This window comes from Falco peregrinus, chromosome 6, assembly GCF_023634155.1.
Source record: "Falco peregrinus isolate bFalPer1 chromosome 6, bFalPer1.pri, whole genome shotgun sequence".
In the NCBI taxonomy this organism is placed as follows: Eukaryota; Metazoa; Chordata; class Aves; order Falconiformes; family Falconidae; genus Falco; species Falco peregrinus.
This window is the reverse complement of record NC_073726.1, coordinates 55,693,271-55,713,654: the sequence shown is the minus strand read 5'-3', so window position 1 is coordinate 55,713,654 and position 20,384 is coordinate 55,693,271. Positions and strand designations below refer to the sequence as shown.

The 20,384-nt window shown below is 43.6% G+C and overlaps 1 protein-coding gene across 1 annotated transcript in view; it reads left to right on the top strand.

The window, feature by feature from the left end:
• The first annotated feature begins 1,241 nt into the window (after positions 1 to 1,241).
• LOC101912862 (glutamate receptor ionotropic, NMDA 2B) overlaps positions 1,242 to 20,384 on the top strand; it is a 31,190-nt gene continuing 12,047 nt past the window's right edge. The window contains exons 1-5 of the mRNA XM_005237386.3: positions 1,242 to 1,690; positions 2,010 to 2,181; positions 2,849 to 3,002; positions 4,536 to 4,661; positions 7,696 to 7,925. Of these exons, the coding sequence (XP_005237443.2) occupies positions 1,437 to 1,690; positions 2,010 to 2,181; positions 2,849 to 3,002; positions 4,536 to 4,661; positions 7,696 to 7,925 (936 nt within the window). The 5' untranslated portion in view covers positions 1,242 to 1,436. The remainder of the gene's footprint in view (positions 1,691 to 2,009; positions 2,182 to 2,848; positions 3,003 to 4,535; positions 4,662 to 7,695; positions 7,926 to 20,384) is intronic.

Below are 20,384 nucleotides of genomic sequence, written 5' to 3'. Positions count from 1 at the left end.
ATAAGTGCTTCTCCCTCCCTTCCTGTCATTTAAATAAATAAATTACTGAAATTTGGGGGTGGTGGGAGGGGTGTTGGATTGCAGTGGAATGAAGCTTTTCTATTTACCCACCAAGCAGGTACACCACTAAGAGCAATCGTGCAAGCTTCCCACACACTCACACTGCCTCTGCCATCAAGTCAGCGTATCTCAGCCCTGGCTTGGAGGGCTTTCTTTGAGGATTGTGCAGGAAAATTCCTTCTAAAGCCCATTTAGTTTCTTGCCCTCTCAGCTTCAGCTGCCAGCCAAGGTGCTAATTAGTGTCAACTGTGATGGGGGAAATTGAGAACAAAGGCAAGACTTTGATAGTTGAAAGCATAGTTGATGTTCAGAGTTTTTTTCTTTTCCTGGAATATTTGCAAGGAATGGTTTACCATGGGCAGTGGCTGTGCTACACGTATCATTTCTTCAGGGACTGGAGTGGCTTCAAAACAGCTCTTATTTGTGGCAGTAGGTATAAGGCAACTGAATCCCAACCCCCTTTTCTGACCACTGAAGATATGATCTCTCTTTGCTTAAAAAATGGAAACCAAGAAGGTCTAAAATTGCAATATATAATTAAGCAAAAACAGCAAGAGTGAAAAATCATAGATGCTTTTTGACTTTATTTTTCGTATGTCAGAGACACAGAGCATTTCCTTGTTTCCAGTAAAGGTACGTAACCAAGTCATTGTGAAATGACAAGAGCCGTTATTTCAGTAAGGCCTTAGCAGGGGATAGCAAGAACTACAGCTAGCAAGCATCTCTGTCGGTGTTCTTCACATTTGAAGACTGTCCTGAAAATGTAAAACATCTCCCTCTTCAGTTGCCTCCCTTGGAAGAACTCAGTCCTGACTAGGAATGGGCAACCTTTTTCTAGAACAAAGAGTTATTGCTGGACAAAATGAAGTTTGACTAAAATGAATCTGTTTAATGAATTTCACTGAAAACAAATAAAGACAAAATTTTTTACAAAATAAAGAAGTTCTGTTTTGACTTTTTCAAGTGAAGTATTTCAATTTCTGTTTCAAAATTACATCTTTTTCACCATTTAAATATATTTTTCCTCTTTTTTAGCAGGAAAGAATTATTATTGTGGCTAGGCTGAAGTCAACATTTCAAGGAGACAAACAAGCTCTGTTTCTGTTTTTTGGCTGAGAAAATTGAAAGACACCATGTCTGTTTGACCATAGTAGTGGTGTCCCCCTGGTCATCCACTCATTCTCCCAGAGGGTGAAAGTATCACAGAGATGAGACAACCCAGACATCTTTCTTGTTCTCTACATCCCTCTGGTTTGAACCCACTTACTCAGAGCCTTCTCCCCAGGAATGTCCTTAATTTAACTGAGCCATGAGCTTGGGTACTCCAGAGTGGTCCTCCTGCCCAGGCCTGTGTGAGCTGTGGTTAATGCAGAGGGATGGGGCACCTAAAAGTCTGTATTCTGTGGTTTATGTCTCCACAGGTGGGGAAATGGAAGGAAAAAAAGTTGCAGATGAAGTATTATGTGTGGCCCCGCTTTGAGCTGTATCCCGACTCTGAGGAACGCGAGGATGATCACCTGAGTATCGTGACCTTGGAAGAGGCACCGTTCGTCATTGTGGAAAATGTGGACCCCCTAAGTGGCACATGCATGAGGAACACCGTCCCTTGCCAGAAACGCATAGTGACTGAGTATGCACCCCTGAGTTTTTCTGCTCCTATTGGGCTTTCCCTTCACAGCAGAATGTAGAAAGTCTCTTAGACCAATACCATCATACCCTGATAATCCTTCCTAGAAAAGCCACTTCTCTTTGCCCCACCTAGCCTGTGTCCATTCATGACCGGCTCCTTTCGGCAAATCATTGTAGTATGCCCCCTCACCCTCCAGCACAGACTGCACAAGTTAAATTCTCCACATCTGATTATGTAAGGGGGAGGGCATATTGACACAAGAAGGGAATTAAGGGAGTTTTCCCTAGTGTTTTAACCCCTTGTTGTTGTGATGGTTCAGGAACAAAACTGATGAGGAGCCAGATTACATGAAGAAATGTTGCAAGGGGTTCTGCATTGACATCCTCAAGAAAATCTCAAAGTCTGTCAAGTTCACCTATGACCTCTACTTGGTGACTAATGGCAAGCATGGGAAAAAGATCAATGGGACATGGAATGGAATGATTGGAGAGGTCAGCAACAAAGGGGGGCATGGTGGGCTTCATCCCTCTGCTGGGTGACATGGGTCAGGTCTGGTCTGCTGTCATTATTGGGTCACCTTCCATGGCAGGGACAGAGGTGACTCCATAGAAATGATTGACCTGGATTCTTTCTGGGCACCAGGTGAATTAATCGGCTCTGACACTCTGACCTTGTCTACCTTTCCTATGTGACGATTAATTATTATTCTCTATAGTGTCACATATTTGGCCTTCACAGTCAAAGAAAGAGGGTGATATCCATGCACCAGAGAGGCTGCAACCTGTATTATGCTTAGATCATATATAAGGTGCATAAAGAATGAAATAAGACTTTGCAGTGTTAGAGGGAGGAGAAAGCAAGGACAGAAAAATGAGATAAGACGTCTTCTCAATGGATGATGTGTTTATCCTAAGACCTCTGCAGATTTATTTTTTATACACATACCAGCTTTGAGGGGAAGATTAATGTCTGTTGATTTCCTGAAAGAAGGTGTCCTGATGAAAGATTAGAAAGGAGGGATGATAGAAACAATATAGGGAATGGGATTACAAGAATAGAAGGATTGTATGGAAAGGCAGAAAAGTGAGAAGGGGTTTGGCTGTGATGCTTGAGAGGTGCCTCAGGTCTGTGTGTGATCTCTTCCTTTCCTTCCTCCAGGTTGTCACCAAACGGGCCTATATGGCTGTAGGATCCCTCACCATTAATGAGGAGCGTTCAGAAGTAGTAGATTTCTCTGTGCCCTTCATTGAGACAGGAATCAGCGTCATGGTGTCACGTAGCAATGGAACTGTCTCACCTTCTGCCTTCTTAGGTATCATTTTAATCTAAAATTAACATTTCACCTAGTGTTCATCAAAAATTAGGTGAAGGTTGCTCGTGATTCTTAGCCTGAAAGTTCCTTTTTGGGAGTACCTGTGGGACAGGGGTATAAAAATAAACTCTGATGTTTTAGTTCTAAATCCCAAGCAAGCAAAATCCAGGTAAATGCTAACAGGCACTGTTAGGAGGTCCAAGGCATGCCTCAGCAATTGTGTGCCTAATCCCAGCAAAGTCTGGGCTCACTTAGAGTTGTCATCTACTCTGCAGCACATGGTTTCCCAGTGACTCAGCTAATAGCATGTTTTAGGAGTGTAGGCCAGAAGAAAAATGATTCAAACCTTGTAGCTGGTATGCCATAGTACTTAGTAATAACAATTAGCAATAAATTGTTGCACTTTGCGAGAAATTTTCTGTAAAGAAGGTATTAACTTGCCTTCCCTTGACAGAACAACTGGTAGAGGTTAGAGATCTAATAGAGCTTTTCAAGAAGAGTAGAGCCATCGGTTCTGTGCTGACACTGTCTTCCAGTAAAGTGATTTCTAATGTCCTTTGGTGGTGGAGGGTGATCAGAGAATGCAGAAATGATACTGCATTTCCCTAAGACTTCCATGTCTTCCTAGTATCTACTATTTGGCTTCATGAAATGTTTTATGATGCAGCAAATGCAGTGTATGTTTTATATAATTACTGTCTGGTCTTTGCCAGTACCCTGAGAATATTTACAAACAGAAATAACTTTATATGGGTAAAAAATATTTTCTAAACCTCTTTAAGTAGGAGTTTCATGACTACTCACTCTTCAGGAGTTTTTGCCTTTGGCCAAGTCCATCAATATTGCTGGGGTATGTAAAAGCAATGATAAAGTTTACTCCAAGATTTTAAATTGCAATTTAAAACAGGCTATAGTCTGGAGCAAAGTTCTAAGCTTCTTTGATCTGTTCAGTCCCATCTTTATCTGTTCAGGCTTGGAGAAATAGAAAACCTGGCAGAGATCAAACACTTACAGAACATGAACAGTAACGTTTCTAGAATGAGCCAGCGTTCCCATTGCTACAGGAAAGGAATAGCTGAAAAAACTACTATCATTATGGCTGAACCTCAGAAATTTGGAGATGCTCTTTGGCTCGATAGCATCTTGAAAGTTGAATGCTTGTCTGAAACTCTGCCAGTTCTGCTTGATTTTCCCCACTCTCTCCAGATGGTGCTGGAGGACTTCCTGGGAACAGTATTTTATCAATGCATTTTATTTTATCAATGCATGCCACAATGGCTACATTTAGTTCCAGATGGAGCCATGTGTCACAAATATAACAGTAAGAAGGAATGCAGTCATTACAGAGACAGAAACATTTGTCTCAATTCAAGATGTTTTTCAGACTGGGGCTGGAGGCTTTGTTGTAACTCTATTTTTCCCCAGCCCAGTTTGCCCCACACTCTCACTGGGGTGTTCTGGAGAGCAAAGGAGGTGAAGGAGGTGTGAGGTGGTGTATCAGGTCTTTCACCATGCTTTTGTTTTCCTCTCCAGAGCCTTTCAGTGCTGATGTATGGGTGATGATGTTTGTGATGCTGCTTATCATCTCTGCGGTGGCTGTCTTCGTCTTTGAGTACTTCAGCCCTGTGGGCTATAATCGGTGCCTTGCTGATGGCAGAGGTAAGGGGAGTCCCTCCTTGCTATGATCCTCTCTTGCTTCCAATCCGAGCTCCTTTGTCAGGGTGTCTCCTTTGCCTTGAATACAATATGGGTCTAGCCTGCTCTGAGGTCTGTGTTCAGCCTAAAAAGAGCAGGGATGGAGGCAGAAAAAAGGCTCTGAAGAGAGCAAATGTGTATAATGGGTAATTTGCTTGGCTTGGGAGACGGAGCTGTGTCGCCTTTCATCTCTAAAGCATGCACCAGCTCCCACTCGTTTCTCACTGAGGGAAAATGGGTCCTGGTAGCCAGTGCTGGCAGTGCCTATAGTGCTGCACTCTCTGAGGCAATCAGAGCGCTCAGCGCTGTCTATCCATCCTTCAGTGATGCATCTTCCCAAAGAGCAAGCCACTCTGCTGGCCTCCCTGCACACTGCTGTGTCCTCCAGACTCCACATCTGTCAGCTGGGCATGTCCCTCCCCCACGTGGCTCTTCGACTTGCTAAGGCTGACTGAGAAAGTGGGAAGCTCATTTTCCTGGTAGTGGGTGATGGAAGTTTTGCAAGGGCAGCAGGAAAGATGGGAACAAGTGAGGACACATTGTTGTGGTTCTAATCTTCAGAAGACAGCCCAATGAGTTAAAGAGAAGATGCACAGCAGCCTAAGAGACATCCTTTTTTTCTTATTGTCATGACAGTTAGCAAGTTAGCAAGTCGAGCCTTCCATCATCTCCTTATCTTCATCTCCTGATGAATCAGCCCTTCAGACCTTTCTGGGTTTATTGGTCCATTCAGGATAGTGGGAGAGACACAGTTATTGGTAAATGCACTCACTCCCCGATCTAGTACTCTGAGTAAATTTATGCTATCAAATTAGAGAAGAGTAAAAAAAAAAAAATATGTGTTAATGAGAACGCAGCAGAGCCACAAATACAGAGAAGTGGAGAACTTATCTCTTAACATGGAGCTGTGGAGGGCCTTTATATGGCGACTGATTGTAACCACATGCATCTGTGTACACAAGTAAATACTGTTAAACCTGTGAGTCCCTTGAGATATATTAATACAGATGTAGAACTAGAAGCAGTTCTTAGTACAGGTGTGCAGTTGTGCAGTTATTAATTTAGCTGAACTACAGCTGCAAGTATCAATATTTCTGAGCAATTATGAACGGTACTGCATGATCAGGCAGATATTATCCCTGACAGATGTAATGTGAAGATGTAGAAATCTGCTGCAGAGACTGCAATGCTTGTTTGGTAATGTTTGGTAATGAACACTCTGGCTGATGTTACTTTGGCTGCATTTGAACTAGTCTACGACAGTATACTCCTGCCTCCCACCCCTCTATTTTCTCTTTACGGATATCAAGTTTTTCTCTCCAGGGTCAGGTGGGCATGCCCTAATCTGGCCCCTAAATGACGTTGCGCTGTTGTTGGGGCACTCAAGTTGGAGATCTCAGAAGGATTCTGGGTCCCTGGTTTGGATCAGAGGCTCTCATTGCTGTCTTGGTTTGTGGCTGACAAAGTAACTGTGAAAGCACATGGGGTGATCAGTGGAGAAAGGAAGGCTTTAGGAGGGAACTTCTCAAAATTTCCTTACACCTTACGTTTCCCACTGATGATTTGCAGGCCTTGCACCTGTGTGTCTTAGGGCATGTTAGATAGAGAGGGATATAAAGCTACCACTCCAGAATGTAAAAAGACAAGGACTGCCAAATCATGTTTCTTATAGCAGCTTTGTCTCCCTGGCATCTAAAGGCTCCAGTTTTGCCAGGTGATGATTCTGCTTTGAATTTGGTGTGTAGTTCCCAGAGTGCAAAATGAGCCCTTGCACCTTTCAGTTGTATTTACAGTAACACAGTGCCTTCAGATGATCTATGATATTTGCTGCTCAGGGGCTTGGAGAGGAGCATCAAAACTTTCTTCCCTTTTGTTCCTCTGGAGCTGGAGCCAACCTTAACCACAGGCAGCAGCACTAGGCACTAGTCAGCATACCCAAGGGAGGAGATAAAACACAAGATACTAACCCAAAAGGTTGCAAAGCAGGCTGGCACCATGGGAAAAGAGACAGACCCCTGAACTGTGCCAGAGTGCTCTCATCCTAAGAGGGTCTTCCTGGTGTCTGAAGCAGGATCCTTGGAGTAATTGCATTTGCAGTCTCCCTGACAGCTGCTCTTGTGCTCAAGTTGAGCAAATTTTCATTTGGGTTCCCACTAATGGAACAAGCATATGCCAGGGATACGAGACTGCTGGGAGACAAGGCAGGATTTCACAAGTTTTCAGGCCTAGTGCTTCATGAGCACACATGACTTTTGGGGTATGTGTGAGCTTCCACACTGAAAAGTGAATAAGAGGAAAATAGCAGCTTTTAAAACATTGGATCTGCCTCTTTACTCTCTGGGGCAGAACTGCTGATTTTCCCAAGATAGACCAGAATATATGTCACTGTTATGTACCTTAGACACAGAACATGGGGAGAGGGAGTTGTCATTTTCGCTGGCTTGTGTGTCTTCAGCAGACTGGGTAATTAAACCCTCTTGCAGAAGTATTTGTTAGAGCCCTGTTATTTCAGATGGTGCTCTTCCTTACACCTGCACAACTACAGTGAAGGCCATTTTTTTGCACAGGTGTATGCTGGGAGTTCAAGGACATCATCACTGTTGAACAGCTAGAAATGAGGATAGAATTTCTTTGAGCAAACTATTTTTGGTGGCAACACTTGAACCAAAGTGGAATGTTTGGGCTTTTAGATGCTCCAATCAGATTTAAAAAAAAAAAAAACAAAAACCAAAACACCTTTGTATAAGGTTTCAGCAGAAATCTTTGAGACAAAATAAATATTGAAGTCTGAGGACGTTTTAAAAAAATAATTTTTCTGGGTTGCACTTTGCTGAGATATATTGTCATGAGCATAGGGAAGCACAGCTGTGGATATTCATCTCAAATGTGGGAATAGGTACTGCTTTTAACTCTGAAGTCAAGATGCATATGTGAAGAGAAATGCAGACCACTTACTCTAAGATGCTTACTGTGGGATCATGTTTCTCAATCACTCTAGAGCCAGGAGGTCCCTCTTTCACCATTGGCAAAGCTATCTGGTTGCTGTGGGGGCTGGTGTTCAACAACTCTGTGCCAGTGCAGAATCCCAAGGGTACCACTAGCAAGATCATGGTGTCAGTGTGGGCCTTCTTCGCTGTCATCTTTCTGGCCAGCTACACTGCCAACCTGGCTGCCTTCATGATCCAAGAGGAATACGTGGACCAGGTGTCTGGCTTGAGCGACAAAAAGGTAATGGATCCACCCAACCCCCCAAAGCAGCCTTTTCCACAAAGAGGCTGCTCTACCCTCTCTTTTCGTTTATTGGGAAAGAGTTCAGCATTTTGCAGTCATGCCATAGCTTTAGCCCCCAGTTTAAATAGCACAACTGCTATTAATTGGTATTCAGTTGCATTTTTACATGCTTTAAGCATTTCGGGGATGAATTAGAAACAGAACTGAACTGTGCTTGCTTGCATGATCCCAAAGCACACCTTGATTGTCAGCAAGAAATGAATTAACGGAGCTTTGGAGACAATGTGTATAATGGCTGTAACCTGTTTTTTCAGGATGAAATAATTTATCTGTGTGGGAATGCTGGCCATTAGGCTAGCAAATATGATCTGTTAGTTTATTCTGGGGACAAGTTCTGCCCATGGGGGTAAATCAGCATGGCTTTGAGGATTTACTATTGCTTGCATTTGAAGTTATATTTTCATTTTTTTGAGGCCTTTGGAAGCTTAGCACAAGGAATTGTTTCCTGTTCAGAATGTGTTTCGCTGCCTTGTTTACATGCACTGCATTTTGTCCTCGCAGAACATTTCCTTTTACTCAGATCTAGGCACTGAAGATTTTGAGGAGATTTCTCATGCATACAGGGTAGCACTGTCTGGTTCATGAGGGTCTGAAGCTTTGTATACTGCTTTATTTTTGTTTTGTGGCAAGGTTACTCACAAGGAATTAAGTGTTGTCAGTCTCGGTTGCCCATGTTGAATTTGTTACTCAATCACTGAGGCTGCTTAAGGGATCATGCCATTGCAGGGCAACCAAATAGCAATAGGTCGTGTACATTGCTATCGGGGATAGCAGCAAGAAGAGGACTGCAAATGTCAGTTTGCTGCTGCTGAATTGGTTATAGTTACTGCCTCTTGTGTCCCCCATAACAGTCCAGAAATAAATTGTGGCCAGGCCCCCTGTGTATACTGTGTCCTGTGCAGCAGGCTAGAAATTCTGTGGTGGATTAATTTTTAAAAGTTTTTTTTTTTCCCTTTAGTTGTTTTTTCCTGGAATGAAATAGGACACAGAATAATGTAAACCATGCAAAGTACTCCTGTTATTTGTTTTAATTTCAACATCAATTTGCTTCATGCTGTCTCCATATTTTCAGTGTGCTGTGTTGAGGAGGGGGTGGAGGGGAGGATGCTTTTCTGGTAGGTGGAGGTTATTGTGGAGACTCCTTCAAAGCTGTGGACTCCCTCAGACTGAAAGACACTGTTCAAAACCAGCCAGCCCTATCAAAGTTAACATTAGTTTGTCATCATTAGGTTTTCAGCTGTCTGAGCTAAATGGGATAGTTCATACCTGTGATCTATTGTTTCAGGCTGTGCCTAGGCTCATGGAGAGAGCCAGGCTTTCATTCTCACGTTTTTCAAGATATTCTTCATACCTGCAGAGATATGTGCATGAAATATCAGTTGAAAGCGGTAACTCCTGGAGCTTCACAGAGCCTTTGGGTACAAGTTTCTGGGCCTATTTTCATCAATTTCTCTGTAGGGCCACCGGTGTGTATTGGATTGCAGTAATTTTCTTCTACTTTTCTTTGCCAACATACCTGTGTTTGCTTTTGCTGTCCTAACACATATGTGCTTTGTTTCTTGGGGAAGAGAAAGGCCATAGTACGTACTCACATCATTGTGGTGTGCCTCAAACACAGCTGCTAGTGCAAGTACAGCATTTGGGTAAAATTATGATCTACCAGAGCATTTGGAATCAGATGAAAATTGGCTGGTAAAAACTGAAGGCCAGCTGCTGCCGCTGGAGAATAAAGACAGGTGGGACTAACTCCATCCAAAAGATGTGAGTAAATAAGCTTGATCTACTGGGCTCATGGATTTCCATTTTCTGAATGTGCAGAGAGCCCTGCAGAATTTGGGAGCAGCCATTCAGGCATATGTCATGCTGCTTCAAGATGCCCTTGTTTGGGATGAATTCACTCTTCTGAATCTCCTCTTTTCCCTCTTCCAAAACCCACATACTGCTTGCAACTCACTCACCCCCGCAATCCCCCACTTGGCCGGGGTGCAAGGAGCAGCCACATCCAGGGCAGATGGAGGTGTGCTGTGCTGTACCTCCCTTTTCCTGCCTACTTAAATTAGCTGGTTAAGACTTTCAAGGGAGGCAGTCACTGACCAATGCCAGGTGGCCAAGAGGACGAACTATAGCTTCCAGTCTCTTTTATCTCCAATGTGTGATCTGGTGTCCACAGCAGAAGTGAGGCACATTAACCTCCAGGCCTTGCTACTTCAGCTGTCAAGGGCAGCTGTGTCCAGCACAAGGAGTCGGCAGAGGATGTAATCCAAGCCAGTAGGCAAAGGGCTAGTTATTTCGAGTGATATTGTTCCTACTAGCCTAGACCTAGATATGCTTGCAAATGTCTTTGTAGCATGACAGTACCTGGGGAAGGTGTCCCCACTGGCACTGTACAGCAGCCAAAATGCCAGATGCACTCACAAAATCCATTACTGTGCCTGGCTGGGGAATGCTAGTCAAGGTCAGGTTGGCTACACCCTGCGAGAGCCACCCTGAGGGTCTCCTTGGACCCTCTTCCTTGGACTTTACCTTGAAAGACCTGTTCCAAGAGATGCCTCCAGCTGCTGACCCGCTGCTTCTCTGGAAAAGTGGGCTGAAATGCTCCAGCTGTCTAAGGACTTGGATGGTGCCTTGGCTGTGCCCCAGTACTTACTCCCTAATAACATGCAAGACAGTGACTAATGTCATATCCCTGCTGTGCTGTGTGGATGCTTAAGCAGGGCTGTCTGAGCTGGGCTGAGTTGGATACTTCTGTGCCAGAGTACTAGGTTGGACTGAGGGCAGCTGGAGGCTCCCTGTACTGAGCTTAGTGACCTCTGTCACTCTCTCTCTCTGCCAGGTGATACTCACCCTGCTGAGTGCCACCCCTCTGTGCTCAGCTGGCCCAAAATTGGTGCCAGAGCTGACACAGGAACCCAGCTCACCATGCCTGTTAATTCCCCCATGTTAACCCTTGCAGCTGCTAAATCATATGTCAAGCTGTGACTCTTAAATCTGGTGCAGCTGTGGGCAGTTTGAGGGAGGAGAGATCTGCTCCTTCCTGAGAGCAGTGTTGGCTTTGTGAGTCCTGCAGGTAAAGAGCTGCTCTGACAACTCCCTTTCAGCTCCCTGTGCTTGCAGCATGCCAAGCTGCTCTCCTCCTGCACAGATGCCAAACCAGCACCTGCTGTCTCTGCTGGTCTACCTTGTGCAGTGGAGCAGCTGGATGTGGACCTGGTGGGGGCAGAGCCATTCTGGCTGGGTCAGCTCCCTGGCTGGAGCTCTGCTCGGTGGCAGCAGTGCTGGCAAGCCCAGCTGGAGCATCCTTGCACATGCCTCTGGGCTGCATCTGTCTGGGGTCCATGTAGGGGGCTGCTACGGCCCCAGCCCCTTGTGAAAACCTTGCCGGTAAGATGGCCTGTCACAGAATACTGCATGCGACTCCTGGGTCTGGATTTCATCTGACTGTAATCAGGAGATATAATCCAATTTCCATTAACAGGAGAGCTTCAGACACATTAAAGAAACAAGTGCCTGAGGTATTTCAGACTAACGAAGGCAATAAATACAGGAAAGATTATATAAAATGAACTAATGTGTGAAATAATCTAATAGCTATATGTAATTTCCATTCATGTACAGTAGTAATAGAATAAAACCAAATGTGGACAGCCAGCAGGGCATTTAAATAAAATAATTTAGAATGCAGTAGGTTAATAATAATAAAAAAAATAGTATCCATGCCTATAAATTAGTTGGAAATGCCAAAGAAGCTAATAAAGTATCAAAATGGTAATTTTGTAATTGACATAAAAGGGAGAGAAATGGATTTCTGCATGCCTGCAAATTAATACAGATTGCTGAAATTTCACACATATTTGACTGACTTGCTTTTTAAGATGTTAATGAAATGTTGAGACAAAAGTCCTGTTTGTATGCATCAGGGGTCAGCTATTTTTTTTTTCAATAGATACGCTTTTTTTTCCAAAAAAATTAAGTTTTGGAGTTAAAACTGGCCAATATTTTTAATGTAAAGGAATGTGAGGAGAGGGCAAGAAGGCAGAAGGAAATTCTGGTATTTGCCAAAGTAGCTCCTTTTAATTTACTTGAAACAAAATACTTGGTTTGATATTTCTGACATGTATTATTTTTTTTTGACTTTTCATTTTCTAAAGGCGCTACTCATAAAATTGACCTACATTAAAAAAAAAAAGGAAAATAAAGATTTTTTTCTGTAACAAAGGAAGGGGACAGAAGGAGATAACTGGAAGACAAAACAGCACATGTTATTTTGAGGTGAATGAAACATTTCAGGTTGATATGAAGCAAAAGTTTCACTGAAAAACCTGCAGAAAAGTATCTGCTGTGTTTCTGCAGTAATAGATGCTTGGCCATGAAACTGAAAAATGAATTATTATTTCCCACATTGCACTGTGCGGCACATTAAATTTAAATTATACAAGGATCCCAGATATGCAGAACACTTAAGCATGTGCTTAACTTTGCACTCATGAGTGGCAACATTAAAGTCAATGGGCATAATAGAAGTTAAATGCTTTTCTGAACTTGCAGCTTTTGTACAACAAATATCTGTTTTGGAGAAGTCCAGGAAAAATTCAGAGCGTATCTGTCAGCTACAGATTTTCCAAGGGAAAAACAACAGGGTCAGTCTTGTACCTTGTAAGATCTGTAAAGGGAAGATTTTCTAACTGGATGGCTTGGAGGCAGTACAGACCTTCCATGGGACTGTGCATTTACTGTCAACAGATATTTGTGGTACTTCCACATGTTTCTGCATGGTACAAAATAAGTTTTATATGGTCATGTCCAGAAGCAGAAAATATGCAGTCCTTTCATCAGCAGTGTGATGTTTAATGTCAGGAGACCTTTGTGGAGATATGAGCTAGCTAGACAGAAGTTAGACCATGCTACTTCCAACTCTGTCCTCTTGTGATAAATCACAACCTTTTCCAAAATGTGTAGTCTGGTGTACCTTCCTTGACCAAACAACAAAAAAAATAAGGAAGTCCCCAAACCCCCAAACCTTATGTCGTGGGGTGGAATTAAATTTCTTTCCACTGTTCTTCTCTGGGGGGACATCCTCCTGTAAATAAATTGAACTGTGTTCAGGTTTTTTGCTTAAATATGACCTTTATATATAAACTTAGTACTACTAACTGGTGTTTAATATAACAAACATTAATTCATAGTGAAGTGTGGAAAACTCAGAGCCCTGATAATCTGAAATTTTATGCCTTATAATCTGATGATTTCTCTGGACCTCTTTGTAAATTATGTTAGTATAGTATGAACTATTTACAAATACTACATAGTGCAGTACATATCTGTGTAATTATATATTATGCTAAAGTCTTCATATTAACAAATAGCTATTAAAACAGCTACAGCATATCGTATGTTAGTAATAGATCTAACTGGTGACTTACATTTTATTGTGTACATAAATATGATCTCATAATTTTTTGCAGTTGTAAATGGGTACATTTATTGTATATTTAGTCATTCTGCACTCTTTGGATTGGCACAATTTTTGTGCTTTCTGAGATTCTTGGAACAAACCTCTGCGTCTGTGTGCTAAAAAGTGATTCAGTAGTTTTAAGGCTATAAATGTTTAAAGTCAGTGGGTTTTCAAGCATGCTTTTTCTCCCTCCACTTCAGTCCTAGTTTCTTTGTCATTCACCCTCTTTTTTTAAGCTCAGTGCTGCATAGTGGTGAGGAGGCTGTGATATGCTTTAGCCTTGACTCTCAGGATTCTCTCTTTTCTGTTGATTTGGAGGGATTTAATGGCAGTTAAAAACTTGTAATGGGACTCTTCAAGATTAGTGCCAGTTAAAAGTCAGTTTAGTTGGGAACTTAAGCAGGTAAGATACAAGGGAAGGGGATACTCATGAGTCAGACCATAGGCTTAATTAATCCTTGCTGGAAAAGGAGAGATGCAATCCCTAGGGCTTTGCTGGCAGCATGGATGGGAGTCACTGAAGGAGAGATGTCAGCGATGGGACTGTGGCACAATTCTTGGCTTGCAGCTTTTGCATTCCCCTTGCTGCGCCATCCTGGCTTTTCCCAGGCCTTGGCCACCACTGACCCTTCCTTTTAATCTTCCTTTTAACTACCTCTTGGAGCTGACCCTTTGGAGGCTCTGGGCAAGTTTGGTCGCTTCCATGCTAATTGCTTGGCCGTCTGGAAAAAGCCATCTTCACAGAGTTACATAAGAGGAAAGGGAGAGGGGGAGCAAAGGATTGTCCTGCTTCTCACATCACTTTAAGTCAGTGGAGAGGCAAGCAATGAATATTTTTATGTATTATTTATATGGTGCCATAAATGTACTTGGCACTCTGGAATCAAATAAAAGACTATGGCCCTGCCACCAGGATTTGGCAGCCTAAGAGGTGAGAGCTGGACTCCTTCATCTGAATGATCAGGGCTGAATTACTAGTGGAAAGGAAACGGGAGGATGAGATCTACAAGATTAAAAAAGCCTAAACAACAGCCTGCCCCCCGCACCTCCCCCCCCTTCACTGCTTCTGCCTAGTGACTGTGACATTTGAAGTTACATATACATATATATGTCTGATAAATATTTGGCAGGTTGTATTTTCAGAGACATTTTCACTTCACCTGTTGGAAAGGAGCTCTGCTTCTCCCAGGCCTTTGGCTACTCAAGGTCAGGCTTCTCCTGAGTCTTGGTGGTCCAGAAGGCTTGCTTGGGTCTACCTGTTCCAGTGCACTAGTAGTCACAAGGGAATGATATGATTTTCCTTCCTGCGCTATCATGCACTTGCAGATGGGAGGCAGCTTTCTGCAGTAAGCCAAAGGAAGACATTATTTCCCACCTCTGGGATGGTGCTGGGATGCCCCAGCTGCCCTGCCTCAAGTGCCCTGCTTTTTGCTTTGCCTCCCTGCCTACAGGGGTGCCTAAGAAGTTGCACTAATGCGATGACTAGTATTTTCTAATTACTTGGATGAATATTCTGGCCCCAGTGAAGTCTTTGGGAGGTTTGTCAGACGTGTGCAGAATCTCACCCTACTGCCCAGTGGCTGGTATCCACATACAAGGTGCTGAAGCAGGTTGGCTACTATTAGTGTTCTGAAGACAGGAGGCTCTGAGCTGCCTTTTTTAGTGAAAGTGGATGAAAAATAGAATTGCTCCTCCACCAAACTATATCTTCTGAATTTCTCAGTGTTTCGTGATTTGTTAACTACCTGCTTCATGTGCAAAAAAAGTAGATTTCAAACTCCTCAGTACTCAGCTGCCACTTCTTCTCTCAAGTTCTTTTTCATCAGTTAATTTTCTCCCTCTGAATGAACATCTACACTGCTAATGATATTAACATGAGTGTACTAACTGGCGTCTTTGTGCCTCACTAATTTCTGTTTTCTGCTTGCCTGGGATTATTCAGTAGGTGCCTTTTGCCCCAGTGAAGCTGACTTCCCAGGATGGAATACATGGCATGATTTGATACTGAGATAAACAGATGATCTCCATCCTCTACATGCATGCAAGCAAAAGTTGAATGCGCTGTAGCTAAGATCGCATAGCTCAATTGCAATAGATATACTGTATTCATCTGATACCACACCTACTAATACGAGGGCTGTGCAAGGAGCTTTTGTCTCTGACTGGTGAAGCTCAGTGATTCCACTGCAGACATTATTCTCTGATCAAGTTTGAGAGACAACCTAGCAGTGTGACTGACTTGAACCTAATAGCCTGCCAAATGTGTCCCAAGGAAGTTTCAAAGCTTTAGTGTTACCTTTTGGGTGGAGAAGCTGCACTGAGTCCATAATGCTTACATATTTGGCAGGCCCAGAAGACACCTGGTTTGTTCGTGGTGGCTGAAATCTTTCCACATGTGATGGTCTCATCCTGGAGTGGCCCACAGGCCTGGTGTATCCATAACGCCTGGGTCAGCAGAAAGGCAGTGTGGTCCCAGCATGCACATGTAGGTCTGGCTATGGAAGATGTGGGACCCCTGAAATGCCATCTGTCTGGGGCAATGCTGTGCTGCTTAAGGTTTTCGGTTTTCTGCTCTGTGCAGAAGTGGCACAGAGCAGTTTGCACATAGCAATCCAGCTTGCAAAGAGGCTGCACAGTCCTACTGTGTGCATTGCTCTGGCAGTAACTGCATGTGATGGCAGCTTCTTCCACCAATTGGATCTCTGCTTTAATCTGTTATTTTACAAGGGCAACTATTTTTGAAGTTGCTATATTTGAACTTCTTTCTTTTGCTTTCACCTCCCCCCCCCTCACCTCTGCATTGTCACTAGGTTGCTCTGTTCTCTTCCCTGACCCACACATGTCCCTGTTTCACCACCAGACATACATAGATATTTTTCTTGTTTGTGGGTCTGACCCACCCTACATTTTCCTTTAAAAGTGACTTTAATCTAATTCTTTGCCAACTTTACTGCAGTCAGCTGCACTAACTGATAACTCCTTTCTCAGACTTATCTAGAGGAATTCATGGGTGAAAGCAGTATGCAAAGCAAGACCAGAGAATTTGAAACATCACTGGGTATTGAATAATAAGATTAACCACAAAGTCAAAGTCTGAGAGAGCACAAGGTATTTTTATGCTCCTCCAGAACTGACTTTATATTGGATTTGATGTTGTTCATTACCCACCCCCAACCCCCTCTTTTTTTTTTTTATTTTATTGTTAAATAAAGCAAGCAATGTATTGTTTGACTGGTGAAGACAAGAAACTAGGTTTTTGCCACTGCAATCTTAGGGCTGATCTCTGTGACTGGGCCCAACAATCAGGAAGAATCGATGTGGTGACTCCATTCTGAGCTGTGAAGAGTCCCAGCCACTGCTGGGGAGGTGGAGGATGATGTTATGAAAGAATACAGAAGAAGAGAGGAAATTTGAACTAGGGTAAAAGGAGGGTCTGAAAACCTGTAGTCACTTAGAAATGGTATGAGTTCCACTTTGGAAGAAAAAAATGTCTGAAATGTCAAAACTAGGTGCTGGTGCAGAGGGGAGAAAGATGCTTTAGGAATGAAGCTTGAGAAGTATTTGTACAAGAGATTCATGAGTAATAGAGGAATGACAAGCACAGTCTCTTTAGTCTTCTCTCCTCACAGATTATTGTATCAGTGCTATGATTTAGATTTGCAGCACGATTTTCTACCTGTACTGTTGGGCTGGCATGCCTCTAGCTGGGATGCTATTGTAGCAATGTAAAAATGCCCTGAACCAACATACCAATAAAGCAGGCTGTACACTGGGAATCTGTAGTGCACTTCCTCTACCAGAACCAGTAATGAGGCACAGTGGTGTGGATGTGCCTATGTGCATAATCAAGCTGGATGAAGAAAAGAATACAGTAAAAGCCCTAAGACAGTGCTGGGAGTGACAATTGACATTCCTGAAACAAACTGGTCACCACCTGAATGCAAATCAGGACAGAGTTACAGCTTTGAAGAACTTGCAAGACTAAAGGACAGAGGGGAAAAAGATATAACATAGGCACTGAGGAAAGTAATAATGAGCATTACTCTCACTAGCAATGTTTTTATTGTCTTGCTGAAGGCTTTTTTAATGTGTTGTTCTCTCAGCATCTTGGGGTCCTGATCAGATTGTTCTTGGTATGGTAGAAAGCATGTCTACAAACCAAAGGCAAGTCAAGGAAGGACCTACTGGATACAGCCAAAGGACAGCAGCAAGAATGGTTACAGGTTTAGATAATACAGCTTGCAAAGAAAGACCGAGGAAACTGGGCCTCTTTATCCCCAATGCAATAACACGGAGAAGAAACAGCTTGGCAGTCTTCAAAAACATAAAATGCACTTTCAGAGAAGAAGAAACTATTCTGATTCCCATGTCCATGGTGAAGATAACAAATTATTGTAGTTGGATTGCAACAGGAAGGCTTTAGTTCAGACACTTGGAGGAACTTTCCAATAGTAAAGCCCTGGTCTTGATTATTCAGGGAATGGGGGGATCTCTAGCACCTGGCATCTTCCACAGCCGTCTGAATGAAGAGCTGTCAGGAACAGTGATGTCTAGCAGACACCCACCAGGGAGAGAGGGGCAGAGCAGATATCTTACTGGGGCCAGATCCAGGTTTATGATTCTGTGGCATAGTTCATGGTGCAGCTTGGGGACAAAAATGGCATAATTTTTGGTGGTATGAAAAGGACAAGCCTCTTCTCTTTGAAAGCTATCTATTAGCTGTGAAGGAGTTAATTTCCTGGATGAAGCAGAGGATACAAAAGCAAGGCAACTAGGGCAAGCCATGTTGCTATGGACATGTGTAGTCTATCAAGGCTTAAGTGTAGGGATAGAACTACCTCAGAGTTAGACCTGAAAACCACTGATCTGCTCTACAATTTTTTACAAGTTCTGGATGAAGTTTCTGTGCAAACAGCCTGGCTGGATTCTCAGGCAATGAAGGAAGGTGCAAGCTGGCTGTAGTGACATGCAATTGAATCAGAGCAAGAGGGGATAATCAAAGATGTTTGGGCAATGCAGAGAGGTTGTGCTAAAATTGTGCACCTGAGCATGGACTTCACTTTTCTAGCCTGATATCACTAAATCTTACATTGCAGCTCACTCATAGATGCCATCTTTTTTAGAGATATTTGGCCTGTGCCGCAACAGCTATCTGTGGGTTGTATGGTTGCCAAAGAGCAGGCAGAGTGCTGCTTATAGGTGCCTACGCGAAAGGTTGTGACTGATGCCCTAATGGGCAAGTTCAAGAGAGTGGTGGGCACTTTGGGCTGTCTGCTACCCACAGCAGCTGGCTTCCTGTGCTTTTGGTGGGAGAAACTGTCCTGAGGGCCAAATGGTCCAGTGGCTAGATTCAGCTGTACAAATGTAGATGTCTAGAGCCAATTTAGGTGCACTAGTATATCGAAGATACTTGGGTGGCTGGCAAATCTGACACAGGGCCTAGGAGACAACTGTTGCCAGGGTGAAATTCCCTCAGCATCTCAACTTGACACTTAACACTTGGGCAAATGAATTGAACCCAGAGTATCTAACATGGTCTTAAGCTTTTTTTGGACTTGCAGCTAACAGAGGAGCTGTACATGTGGACTTTATTTTGGTGGGTCAGGACTGTGGCGCTTCCTGCGATAGAAAATTTAAACTGAGTGTCTGGGCCTTACAAAGTGAAAGGAGCCCTCCCAGAGAATCTGTGTAAGGGTAAGGTACTACACATGTACACACGTACACACACACACACCAAGTTTTGCCAGCTCATTATGTTATCCAGCAGGGGATTATTTTTTTAAAAGCAATGTAAAAGTAGATTGACTGATAAAAGAGCCTTTTTGTTGTGAGAGCTTGCTGAGCTTGGGAAACCGCTTTCAATGCTACTGGCAAACACTTTACAGTGTAAACAGGGCCTACATCAGGCAGATAAATAAGTGCAGATGTGCTTTTCTGCAGGAACCATTTGGTGATAGACAATATATTGAAAAAAAAAATCTCATCAAATTAATTGTGGCCAATTAGACACAACCCCTTTCCTCATCCCTGAATCCCCTCCAACAGCAACTGCCTGAATGGGAAGAGCTCCTATCACCTGTTTCATTATGCAGATTGATATTCGAACATCTGAGAACAATGCTGCTTTCTGCACGGCAGGGCTCCAAATTGCTAATGAAACAGCTCTGCCAGACAAGTCACTTAAACCCTCTCTTGCTGCTGCTGCTGACAGCTCTCATGGTGAGTTGCAGGGGGGAGTGGGAAAGGGTCTCTCCACTCTGAATGTGCTAATAGCTTCCAGCCTGTGTGTTTATCGCTCTCCAGAGCAGGAAGATTTCTGCTGTCTGATTCTGAGAGGTTACTTTCCCAAAGCCATGGTCTGATTTCAACCTAATGTTTCTTGATTTTAATTTGTGAAGTAAGGGGTTGAAGAAGTGGGCAGCCGCTGGGCTCTGAGCACAGACATCTCATGTCCCAAAGCTACCCCAGCCCTTCAGGCATGCTTCTTGGTGTTTGCTTCTACCCCCATCTCTAGCATCCACCTCCTCCCTACATTTGATGTGAAGCCAGCTCCGTAAAGGATTTCTTTCATGGGTGAGAGCATGTCACATCACTTTGGGTACAAGGGGACCTTCTCATGGCTGAAGCCCCATGGTGAGCAAGTATGACGCTGCAGATGGGCTACACCTCTGCCCAGGGCTCTTTGGGTGCTGGGTTGTAGCCATGCACTGTGGGTTCCCTCCCAGGCAGTCACCCCTCGAGTTAGGCAGAGCTGGGCAGCAGGAGAGGGATCCTGAAGCAGGGAAATGTGAGATGGGCCTGCTGCAAGTGCGGACCCTGTACAGCCCTGTTTGTGGCTCGGCTCCCTGTGACTTTGCAGCTGGGTTTGCTCAGCAACCGGTGCAGTTGTTAATCTTCCCTTCCCCTGTTATCACCATACATTTTGCCAAAGCCTCACAAGGCTC